This window comes from Orcinus orca, chromosome 19 (assembly GCF_937001465.1).
Source record: "Orcinus orca chromosome 19, mOrcOrc1.1, whole genome shotgun sequence".
NCBI classification, from domain to species: Eukaryota; Metazoa; Chordata; class Mammalia; order Artiodactyla; family Delphinidae; genus Orcinus; species Orcinus orca.
The window spans coordinates 5,501,708-5,513,551 of NC_064577.1; the positions used below are offsets into that span (position 1 = coordinate 5,501,708).

At 46.3% G+C, this 11,844-nt stretch overlaps 1 protein-coding gene across 1 annotated transcript; it reads left to right on the top strand.

Moving 5' to 3' along the window:
* The first annotated feature begins 5,081 nt into the window (after window positions 1-5,081).
* Window positions 5,082-11,712, top strand: CRYBA1 (crystallin beta A1). Its single transcript, XM_049701931.1, has 6 exons — window positions 5,082-5,112; window positions 6,354-6,553; window positions 7,572-7,690; window positions 8,939-9,080; window positions 11,113-11,255; window positions 11,525-11,712. Exons 1-6 carry the CDS (start codon window positions 5,082-5,084, stop codon window positions 11,670-11,672), a joined length of 783 nt encoding a protein of 260 aa, XP_049557888.1. The 3' UTR covers window positions 11,673-11,712.
* Window positions 11,713-11,844: the final 132 nt, after the last annotated feature.

Genomic DNA, 11,844 nt, shown 5'->3' on the forward strand with positions numbered 1-11,844 from the left:
TAATTTTTTAGGATAAAAAATGTTTAGGACCTATTTATACTTCAAAATATTAATCGCTTATCTGGAATTCGAATTAACCTGGGTGTCCTATATTTTTATCTGCTAAATCTGGCCGCCCTAAATGAGACACAGAGTTGAACTACTTGGCTGTAGTTGAGAGAATGGGCTGAGTGCCACCCAATAGGATAAGTCCCATCTTTGTTCCTATTTTTCTAATAGTTTCATGGGGTTCCAGTTGAGAGGAAATGACAAGCTGCGGTATTGAGAAATTCAGTAAGACCGAATGGAATTGAGATGCCCTCCAGCTAGTTACACACAGGAGAAGCAGGTTACGAGGCTGGGCCCTTAGGACCACGGCACTCCCTAGTAGGCAAGCGGGCATCCGTTTATGCCTGGAAGCAAAGGGATAGATGAACACAGAAAGAGCTCAGAAAGAACCAGAGACTTGAGATGCTCCCAAGTTCTCTCCTAGCGCTTGCGCCTTCTCAGGCCCAGCCAGGCCCTGGCTCTCCTACTTGTTTAAAGGTGTAGCAAGGACTAGGGCAATAAAGGTCCCCCCGAAGCAGCCCCTCATGGGGGAGGTAGGTGCTGGCTGAACGCTGACTGGGCCCTTTGCTTTGTACTCATCCTGCTTATTCCCAAACAACAGAAGTGCTGCTCAGCCGCCTGGTCAGCCCCATTATGCTCTTGCCAAAAAGTGCTGAGTCCAGGGGCTGCCCTGGCCCCATGACCTCACCCCTCTCACCCTGGGCCTCATCCTGTGAGGCTCCCTGGGCTCAGAGACAAGGTCAGGGTGTCCAAGCCATCCATAAAATTCTTCTGAGCATCTACCATGATTGTCACGTAGCCTTAGTGCTGGGGAACCCAAGGTTCAAATCGACCACATTACATTTGGGGACTGTCTCATTCTCCTCAACGCCTGTCATCACCTCCACATCTAAAAGCCCCTCCCACTGGGTAGACAGTTGCCCCACCTGTTCATGTGATGAGTGTGTGGACTGAGAACAGACTTCACAATCCCTGTCCCCCGTAGATCAATGCCCTGCAGGAGATTAGACTGACAGAATGCGCTGTTAAAATGGAATAGAGAAAGCTATTGGGAAAAAAAAAAGAAAACGGAATGAATGTGGTCTTTTTGAAATTCAAAGACAGTATTTTTTATCTGATAAATGTTTCTAAAACTTTGTTGCTTGTTCCCACTCATCTCTATGAGAATCTGGCACAAGATAGTATCTGACTTGGAACAAGCTATAATATAGTTACCATTTATTGATGGTACTGGGTCCCAAAGGCTACCCTAAACACCTTCATTTCCCTTCATCTGACAGCCGTGGGTCAGGTAGGTATTATCATCCGACTTTACGCCAGAGAGGCAGGGTTGCCAGTAGGAAAAACTCTGTGCTTTCGAATCAGAGAGACGTGCATTCAAGTCCCTGTTGGGCTCCCTGGCCCAGAACTTGGCCCCTCAGATCTTCAGTTAAGTCACTGGTAAAATGGGTATCATAATGATCTACTTCATGGGGTTGTTTTGAGAATAAAGAAGGTAGTGTCTGGTTCACAGTAAATGCTCTGTACACTGTAGTTATTGTTATTAAGGATGAAGAGGAGAGACCCAAACCCAGCTTGGGAGAAGGGAATACAAGCTGGTTGCTCTCTTGGTTCCCACTCCTGGAGTGGCTGTGCCCTGACTTTCCTGGAAAGAGACAGAGGAGGGAGTTGGAGCTCTGAGGCCATAACCATCATGGGGCAGGTGAAGCAGTAGTTCCAAACAATGTCGGGGGGGGGAATCCTGTAGAACTTGGTTAAAAATCATATTGAGGGGACTTCCCTGGTGGTCCAGTGGCTAAGACGCCACGCTCCCAATGCAAGGGGCCCGGGTTCAATCCCTGGTTGGGGAACTAGATTCCACATGCATGCCGCAACTAAGATGATTCCAGGGCTTCCCTGGTGGCGCAGTGGTTAAGAATCTGCCTGCCAATGCAGGGGACGCGGGTTGGAGCCCTGGTCCGGGAAGATCCCACATGCCACGGAGCAACTAAGCCCGTGCGCCACAACTACTGAGCCTGCGCTCTAGAGCTCCCAAGCCACAACTACTGAGCCCATGTGCCACAACGACTGAAGCCCAGGCGCCTAGAGCCTGTGCTCCACAACAGAGAAGCCACTGCAAGGAGAAGCCCGAGCACCGTAACGAAGAGTAGCCCGCGCTCGCCACAACTAGAGAAAGCCCACGTGCAGCAACGCAGACCCAATGCAGCCAAAAATAAATAAATAAAAATAAATAAATTTATTAAAAAAAAAGATCCCGCGCGCTGCAACTAAAGGAGCCCACACGCGGCAACGATCCCATGTGCCGCAACTAAGACCCAGCGCAGCCAAATAAATATTTTTAAAAAAACATTGAGGTGCTATTTGGAAAGCATGATGGTTGCACTGGAGATTTGGTACTCCTTCTCCAGCTTCCTTGGACTTAAGGTAATTGAGGAAAGAGGACAGAGGACAGGCTAGGGATTCTCATGACCCCAGGAAAATTGGATGGATATTTGTAAATTGTTTGCACAGTGACCTTGATCTTCCCCCTTACAGTGGTTTTGTTCATGGGATTGGGCTTTTCAATCAAATGTGAAAGCCCCATTTTTCTGCAAAAATTAAAAATTGGCTCAATCAGCCTGCATGGATCTAACACTTCAGTAGTGTGTAAAGCTCCCAGATTGAGATGCTGAGCATGTAAGAAGCACAAACACAACACAAGCAGGTCGGCTGTGGCTAGGGTGGTAAGGACTACATCAGTTTCACCTCTGCCCCCAGAGTCACAAAACTCCATCATTGGATGTCATTCATTCATTCAAAACATATTTACTGGGCTTCCCTGGTGGCACAGTGGTTGAGAATCTGCCTGCTAATGCAGGGGACACGGGTTCGAGCCCTGGTCTGGGAGGATCCCACATGCCGTGGAGCAACTACGCCTGTGAGCCACAACTACTGAGCCTGCGCATCTGGAGCCTGTGCTCCGCAACAAGAGAGGCCCTGATAGTGAGAGGCCCCCGCAACGTGATGAAGAGTGGCCCCTGCTTGCCACAACTAGAGAAAGCCCTCGCACAGAAACGAAGACCCAACACAGCAAAAATAAATTAATTAATTAATAAACTCCTACCCCCAACATCTTCTTTAAAAAAACAAAACAAAACAAAACAAAAACATATTTACTGAGCTAAGAGTTTTGCCCAGAGCCAAAGATATAACAATGAACAAAACTGAGCCCCGGCCATCATAGAGGATGGCGTCTAGCAGAAGCAGCAGATAATTAAGCAAACAGTTTCTTTATCTTCAAAAATAACTTTGTTTTGATAGAAATATGTCCACATTGTTCAAAACTCAAAAAGTACAGAAAACTAAAAAAAAAATAAATAAATAAAAATAAAAAAATAAAAGATAAAAAAAAAGTACAGAAAACTATACTATGAAAAGTTTTGTCCTATACTCGAACCCCAAGGGCCCAGTTTCCCTCCCGAGCCCAATATTTCTAGTTTCTAAAACAATTTCTAAGTGTGATCCATGCCATCATCGGTAAGTGCAGGGTGTCATGAGAGCACTTGGTGGGGGTACCTAAGCCAGTCCAGGAGTTAAGGAATGAATGAATGAACAAATGAACAAATAAGTGTTTTCCCAAGACCCCAGTTCTGAGGAGAAAGAAAAGGAAAGTCGAGGAAGAATCACCAGCATGGACAGCTGGTGCCTTAAACCCTTGCACAGCCACCAGCCGGCCACGATCCCCAAGGCGACTCTGTTCTCGCCAGCCATCGATCCAGATGCCATCAATTAATCAAGCAGCAGAAACATCCTAGGGTGGCACATCACGCTTCTCATCAGACCAGTGGATTTGGAATGTTCTGCCTGACCTGCAAATACTTGTGTGTATACCAGAACTGGCCCCTGGATTTTTGGTTCTGAGAAAAGGGGGCTCAGACAAACCTGAGTTCCAGGCCAGAGAGGTTGGCAGAGGGATTGGGAGAACTTTACTAGGAAAAGTTTCTTCCTCTCTCCAAGCTGCTATGAGATTTTCTACAGGATCTGTCACCAGAAGGAGAGTAGGATAATATGTAATAATAAACCTACGATGTGTCAGGCAGATAGTATCTCCTTTTTGGGGGTTGAGAGAAGCTGAATAACTTGCCCAGTCACCCACCCAGGGGGAGTTGGGATCTGAACTCACATCCGCCAGGCTCACCCATGGCAACCTCCACCCATGCACCCTCCTCCTTCTCACAGTAGCTATGATTCTTGAACAACACATCCTCCCCTTCAGGGCTCCTGGGGAGGCCCCCAATCACCACACACTCTTCTCACCAAGAGCCCTGAAATTCCAGGGAGAAATCATTTTACCTGTTAGGGTACCTTGGGCCTGTGAGACTGCTAAGGGCCTAAAGCAATATATTTTTTAAAAACCTCAAAAGATTTATTGGCTCCAAATTTGAAAAAGAAAGCTGCGAAATTAAAATGAATATTTAATAACATAGCTACAGAGAGAGTCCTGTCTACTAGCTGACCATAACTGAATTCGACTCTTGCATAGTTATACATATAAATATGGTATAATGAAGATTTCCAAGCACACACTGAACCATTTTTTTAAAAAATAGAGTTCAGAATTGTAATAATCCTTTGTATTTTTAAACAAAAACAACCAAAACGTATATCCTGTATGAGAAGGGAGGTGCGTTTTGATGTGTTTGTTACGACATGGGGTCTTAGAACGTCCTGGGGTGGCGAGAGGAAAAGAATCTGGAGAAGAGTAGGGGACAAGATGCACGCAGAGGCCTGTCCTCACCTCCCAGCTGCTCTGAGAGCAAGTCCACAGCAGCCAAGGCCTGCACAGCCAGCCTTGCCCACAGCAGCAGGGCCTCTCTGGATTTCTGTATCCCAGGTTTAAACAAAGCCCTGAGGGATGCCCGCCCAGCAGGCTGAGCCACCAAAGCTCTGGGATCAGGGGGAACAAAAGCAGAGGGAAAGCAGAGTGCTGACAGGGCCGGAGGGCATCAGCCGCAGGGCTATAAAGAGCAGGGCCATAGAGGAAGTGGCACCAGATGGAGACCCAGACTGTGCAGCAGGAGCTGGGTGAGTAAGGCCTTGAGGGGTGCTCTGGTCCTTCCTTTCCTTCCCCTGCAGAAACATGCCCAGAAAGGGGACCCCGTCTTCCTGCCTTGTGGTCAGAGCCTCTGAAGATGGCTGCAGAAGACTGGGGTACTCTGGGGGAGGTAGTCTCCTCTTGCCACCCCAAGAGGAGTCACTTACATGACAATAACCACTGCCCTAGCCACCACGGCTGGGAGGGGGCATGGGGCCCCAAGAAATGACAGGCTCCTGGGGCATAGGGAGAAGGTAGGGGGGCAAGAGCTAGGAAGTGCTTGTTCAGAGGTTCAGAACGGAGAGTTACGTCACAGAGTTTATATGCATCAGTCCCTGGGCCAATACCAGCCAGAGGGAAAAGCTATGAATAGCTGTTCTGAGTTAAGAAAATTGACGTCCACCTGCCTGTCTTCTTTCTTCCCTCCCTCCTTGACCTCTGCCCCCTGTCCTTCCCTCCTTTACTCTTCCTACCATCTTTTTCTATCTACCTCAGCTCTATGAGCCTCCTCACCTGTAAAATGGGGACAAGGATAGTGCTTCCCTCATAGGCTCATTGTGAAGATTAAATGTATTAATGCATGTAAAGCATGTAGGACAGGGCCTGGCATAGGGTGGGCCACTGTTAAGTGTCAGCTATTATGATCATCCTCTTTTCTTCCTCACTTTCCTTCGTTAAGTCTTTCAATGCCGCCCGTCCCCCTCCTTAAACACGCACCACCCCAACATGGGCTCAGCATGGTGCTGCATCAGTCACTCTGGAGACCCAGGCCCTGCCATGGAGATGTTCACCCAGGACATATTCAATAGGAAGACAGCTCAGTACTGTGATGAGCGCTGGAAATGAGGAAAGAAAGCAAGTCACCATAGGCTGGGGAAAGCAGCAAAGTCTCCGGAGGCAAGACCAAGGCTGGGTAGGTCTAGAAGGCAGAGAAGTAGGGAGGGAATGGTGCATGGCTGTGCACAGCTGGTCCGTGTGAGGGCTGTGAGAAGCCAGGTGACAGTGGTAATATGAAGCATCTGGACTGGATGGCTGCCAAGGGGTTTATACTGGGGTATGTAAGACTGAGGCGATGCTGCCACCAGCAGCGGGTGCCTGGAGGCAGGCAAGAGGACGAGAGCCACGTTTATCAAGTGGTCATGGCATCTGTTCAGTGCTCTACCTGCGTTATTGCTTCTAATCCTTACAATAACTCTGCACATAGAAGTTTTACCGATGGAAAACAACTGAGGCTCGGCTAGGGAGAGGCAGAGCCAGCGTCCCAACCAAAGTCTGTTTACTGGACTTCAAGCCTCCTTTACTTCCGCCTGTGCTCCTCTTCCCTCACCCCAGAGACCATGTCATTGGTGTGTGTTCTGTCTTCCAGAATCCCTTCCAACCACCAAGATGGCTCAAACTAACCCCATGCCGGGGTCTGTGGGGCCATGGAAGGTAAGCCCATCGCTATCACAGGGAAAATTGAGGACTCCATCAGGGCAGGGGGTATAATACCACCTCAGAGCAGGCCTCAGAGCTGTGCTTTTCCATGGGACAGTGACCGACCAATAAAACACCAGCTTGTAGGGGAAGGGTTCACCCAAAATCCAGATGCTGTCTCAGGAAGGTTCTTCTCAGGGTGCCCCATTCGGACAGAAGAAGGATGACCCCGGAAGCCCATGATGGGTGGGAAATGATACCTAGTTTTCTAGGTCAATTTTCCTCCACACCACTAAAATCATCTTAAAATAGAGCAGCCCAAGTGAATTATGACATGGAAAAACTGAGGGCCCAGAAATGAGGACAGATTTGCCACCAGATCCCAAATAAATGGTTGGACTATGGTCTCCTGACTCCCAACATGAGGTTGGTTGTAACCACTGCCTGAAGTGGCTGGTCCTCAGCCACTGTTTCCCTCAACACCCTTACCTTCCTCACTGGGTCAACTCTTGAGTCCTGTTCACAGCTTTGGGAGTTGTCCTCTAGCCAGGTTCAAGAGCCAAGTTCTAGTTCAAGGTATGAAAGGGGTTTATCACAACTCTCCCTTTACTCTTTAGGTTTCTATAGCAGGTGTGGCTGGAGAAGCTAAGAAATAATTCACAGGGAGGCCCTCCCTGGGTCTCCCAGATTCATGGCTTCTGGCCACACTTATGCAGGAAGCATGGTGGAGTAAAAGTCCACAAATCACTGGTACGCCCACTAGGTCGGCTATCATCCCTGGAGGACAATTCCTGTCAGAAACCAATCCCCACGCCTCATCCCGACTGGGCATGTGAACACCGCCAACCAGTGCTATTAGTTCAAACCCCTTCTTAACCCAGTCTACACTAGAAGAGACCTCATCAGGCCTCCTGGGCTGCAGCTAGTGATGGAAAACATAGGTTCAGACACAGGTTAAGATGTTGGCCTGGGCCTCTGTTCTTCCTGATGTACCACTTTCTTGCTCTGTTTTCCCATTTTAATCCCATTTCAGATAACCATCTATGACCAGGAGAACTTCCAGGGCAAGAGAATGGAGTTCACCAGCTCCTGCCCAAATGTCTCTGAGCGCAGTTTTGACAATGTCCGGTCTCTCAAGGTGGAATGTGGCGCGTGAGTATAGACCTCAGCAGAACATCAGGCCCCTTATTTCTGGTCCCTTCAGACATGTGGCCATAAAGGTGGAGATCAGGGAAGAAAGATGTTCCCCCAAACTCTAATCATTTCTGGGAGAGCAGCCTCCATACTTAAGTAATCTCAAAAAAAACCCAAAAGTCACTACATATGTAATTTAGTAACTCAAAACTGGAAGGAACATGAGGTTCTTAGTGGCTTGGTATTAGATTTGGGCGGGATTAAAGAAATATATACCATGTGGTGGGGCAGTGATGGTAATCAGTTCTGTGCTTCTGGAGCCCAGAGGCTTCTGCCTGGGATTCCCTCAGAATAGCCACAAGCCCCTTGAGTTTTTCTTTCCTACAGAAAAGAGAGAGGAAACTATCAAGCTACAGCTTCACAGCTAACTCCCCTCCATGTCCCAGAGCAGACAGTTAGCTAATTTCTCTTTGTAAAAAGGAACTCAACTCCAGAGAGTAATTGTAGTTCCTAGCTAGTCTTTCAGGAGTTTCTTGGTGGTGGTTAATCTCCTTGGCAAGGAAGACCCTCTCTTGTCTTCTTATTCTTGGCAAGTTAGTTGAGGCCTTGATCATCAGCCTGAAAACACAAAGGCAAGGACTCTACTTTGGCCTAGGCAGAACTGGCCGTGCATGTAGATAGGTTTCCACAAGTTGCTCACCCCCAAAATTGAGCTCTTCAACCCTTAAAGTAAAATTCTTTAAGGTGTCATCAGTAACTGAGACCTGGTTGTGAAAAATCAATCTGAGGTGTTTTAATAAATAAGGTATAGGTATATATAGGCATGCAGAAGAACCCACAAAGTGACAAGGAAACAAGAGACTAGTCATTCATCAGCTGCCTGTTCATCCCTTTGCTTCCTTAGAAAGAAGTCAATAGGTTTGGCTGGAGCCAAAGCAATAGTCAGTCACTAGATCCTGAACCTGGAGCTCCAAGTAGAGAATAAGGTAACTTGGAAAGGAAATATAATTTTAGACTGACTTTGTCAATACTCATTACTCAGGCCAGTGAAGTACACCTCTTCAGTGGATAACCCCAAACAAATATATTTACAAACCCACATAGTGCAGCTGCCATTCTCCACCTCTCATGATAAAAGTATTACTTTGTATGGCTTTAATTGGATATTTTACCCCACTGTTAACATCTAAAACAAAAGATGCCTTCTCCATGAGGCCATGTAAGCTCTGAACACCATGAACAAACACCATTACTTGTCTTTGGCAGCTGGATTGGTTATGAGCATACCAGCTTCTGCGGGCAACAGTTTGTCCTGGAGAGAGGAGAGTACCCTCGCTGGGATGCCTGGAGCGGGAGTAATGCCTACCACATTGAGCGCCTCATGTCCTTCCGCCCCATCTGTTCAGCTGTGAGTCCCTGAAATTTTCATTTCTGTGCATGTGGGGGATGGATAAGAGAGGGTGCATATGGACTGACACTTATGTTATTTCCCATCAGTTATGCTGAAATGTGGCAGGAAGGAAAAAAGTATAAAAAGAAAAACACTGCTCCCTTAGTTTCTAAGTTTACCATTTGATTTTTTTCTCTCCTAGATGGTATTTTTATTAAGCTAAAAGTAAGGGCTTCTTATAGGTGTCAGGAAGCGGGTACTCAGGAGCCCAGATCTTCAGAAGTGCAATAGGATAATTAGTGAGAGCACTTACCATGTAATAAAAGTAAATCCTGGGCCAGTTAAATTTCAATCTGTGTATCATTTTACCTAGAAACAGGGTAATGCTGAAGTAACCCTTTAGTACAGTGCAATGACTGAAGAAGTAGGCAAGAGCTCCAGCACCTCTTATCTTTGATTCCTAACTCTTGTTTCTAACACTAAGCAATATTCAATTATGCATCAGAATGGGATGCTTTTAGTCTTTTGGAGAATTCAAGCAGAAGCAGGATGACCTTGAGGGATGTGTTGAAAAATGATCCCTACATTGGGAGTAAGGCTAGGCTAAAACCTTTTCAAATGTTCATCTATATCATGTGATTTTCTCATGATTTTAGCTGTTAATTATCTCATCTTAAAGTCCTACCAAAATTCAAGTAGTGGAAATGGTAAACTAAACTGTTCTAGAACTAAAAGGTATTTAGTATTTCCCTATCTGGATGTGTCTTCATCTCACTTTAACTCCAATTTTTTTCCTCTAATGTATTGATATAATTTACACATAGTGAAATGCACAAATCCTAAGTGTATATTCTTATGAGTTATGAAAAACATGTATACCCACATAACCAACACCCTAACCAGATAGAGAACAATTCCATTGCCCCATAAAATTACCTGGTGTCCCTTTCCAATCAATTGCTCCTTTCCACTTGCTATCACTAAGGCTAGTTTTGCCTGCTTTTGAACTTCATAAAGGTTAGTCTCTGCCTTCTTAATGCCTGTGTAGTCTTCATATCCCCTACTGGACATTTACATTGTTTCCAATGCCATGCACACACACAAACACTTAGGCACACATGGACTTACTTTTCCTATCAATTTGTGGGATCTTTTCCACATTACAATTAATCCTTTGGTTGGCTATGTGTTTCAAATATTTTTCCTGCTGTCATAATTTTCCTTCATTGGTCTTTCGTTGTTCCAAAGTATATCAGTTATTTGTACATCTTAAATGTTATGGTATTGGGACTTCCCTGGTGGCGCAGTGGTTAAGAATCTGCCTGCCAATGCAGGGGACATGGGTTCGAGCCCTGGTCCAGGAAGATGCCACATGCCACGGAGCAACTAAGCCCGTGCGCCACAACTAATGAGCCTGCGCTCTACAGCCCGCAAGCCACAACTACTAAGCCCACGTGCCACACTACTGAAGCCCGTGTGCCTAGAGCCTGTGCTCCACAAGAGAAGCCACCGCAATGAGAAGCCCGCGCGCCGCAACTAGAGAAAGCCCGCGCGCAGCAACTAGAGAAAGCCCGCGCGCAGCAACGAAGACCCAACGCAGCCAAAAAGAAAGATCTTAAAAATCTTAAATGTTATGGTATTAAATTGGATTAAACAGGATAACCCAATTTTTAAAATTTTTTTTTTGCGGTACGCGGGCCTCTCACTGTTGTGGCCTCTGCCGTTGCGGAGCACAGGCTCCGGACGCGCAGGCTCAGCGGCCATGGCTCACAGGCCCAGCCACTCCGCGGCATGTAGGATCTTCCTGGACCGGGGCACGAACCTGTGTCCCCTGCATCGGCAGGCGGACGCTCAACCACTGCGCCACCAGGGAAGCCCAGGATTACCCAATTTTTAAAATCTCTGTATTGCCTGAAATATTTTTACAATTAATGATCATGTACTTCCTCCTGTAAACCAGGAGAGTTTTGTGTTTGATAAATGTGGTAAAGAATTACAATGACAGCCTTAACACCGGTACTAAACTTAAAAAAAAATTTCTGCATTATAGAATCATAAGGAGTCTAAGATTACCATCTTTGAGAAAGAAAACTTTATTGGACGACAATGGGAAATCTGTGATGACTACCCCTCCTTGCAAGCCATGGGTTGGTTCAACAACGAAGTTGGTTCCATGAAGATACAATGTGGAGCGTAAGTGCATCTGTTTTTCCTCCCCCAGACATTCCTGTATGGAAGGATTTATGTTGACTACTCTCATACCTTTTTTCATAATCAAGGTTAATTTTCAGCTGGTTGTAGGTATCTGCTCACAAATGGTGCCTGGCGTATTTAGGATGGCTCTTGTTTTCTAAGCCTAAAAGCCTTCCATATCATTGTGTCGAGGAAAGAGGCTCAGGTTTGGGGGTCTTGACCAGGTTCCTAACTAGTTCTAATAATCCAATCTGCTTTGGCTTTCCTAGCTGGGTTTGCTACCAGTATCCTGGATACCGTGGCTATCAGTATATCTTGGAATGTGACCATCATGGAGGAGACTATAAACACTGGAGAGAGTGGGGTTCTCATGCCCAGACTTCCCAGATTCAATCAATTCGCCGTATCCAACAGTAGTGGATTAGAAGCTCCAAGTAACAATTCCCCAAGCACGAGTCCTTGCTAAGCAATCTAGAATGAATTTTATGTTCTGCTCAGATACTGCTTCCAAATGTTAGCTGCTGAAATCCACAATAAATGTCATTAAAAAAAACCCAACAACTTTGTAGACTGAATTAACTACCATGCT

Excerpts from the sequence above, each read along its gene's own strand:
- CRYBA1 (XM_049701931.1), top strand. The coding sequence starts at position 5,082 with ATGGAGACCCAGACTGTGCAGCAGGAGCTGG. Across the intron at positions 6,554-7,571 it reads GGTCTGTGGGGCCATGGAAG|ATAACCATCTATGACCAGGA; the intron begins GTAAGCCCATCG and ends ATCCCATTTCAG. Across the intron at positions 11,256-11,524 it reads ATGAAGATACAATGTGGAGC|CTGGGTTTGCTACCAGTATC; the intron begins GTAAGTGCATCT and ends TGGCTTTCCTAG.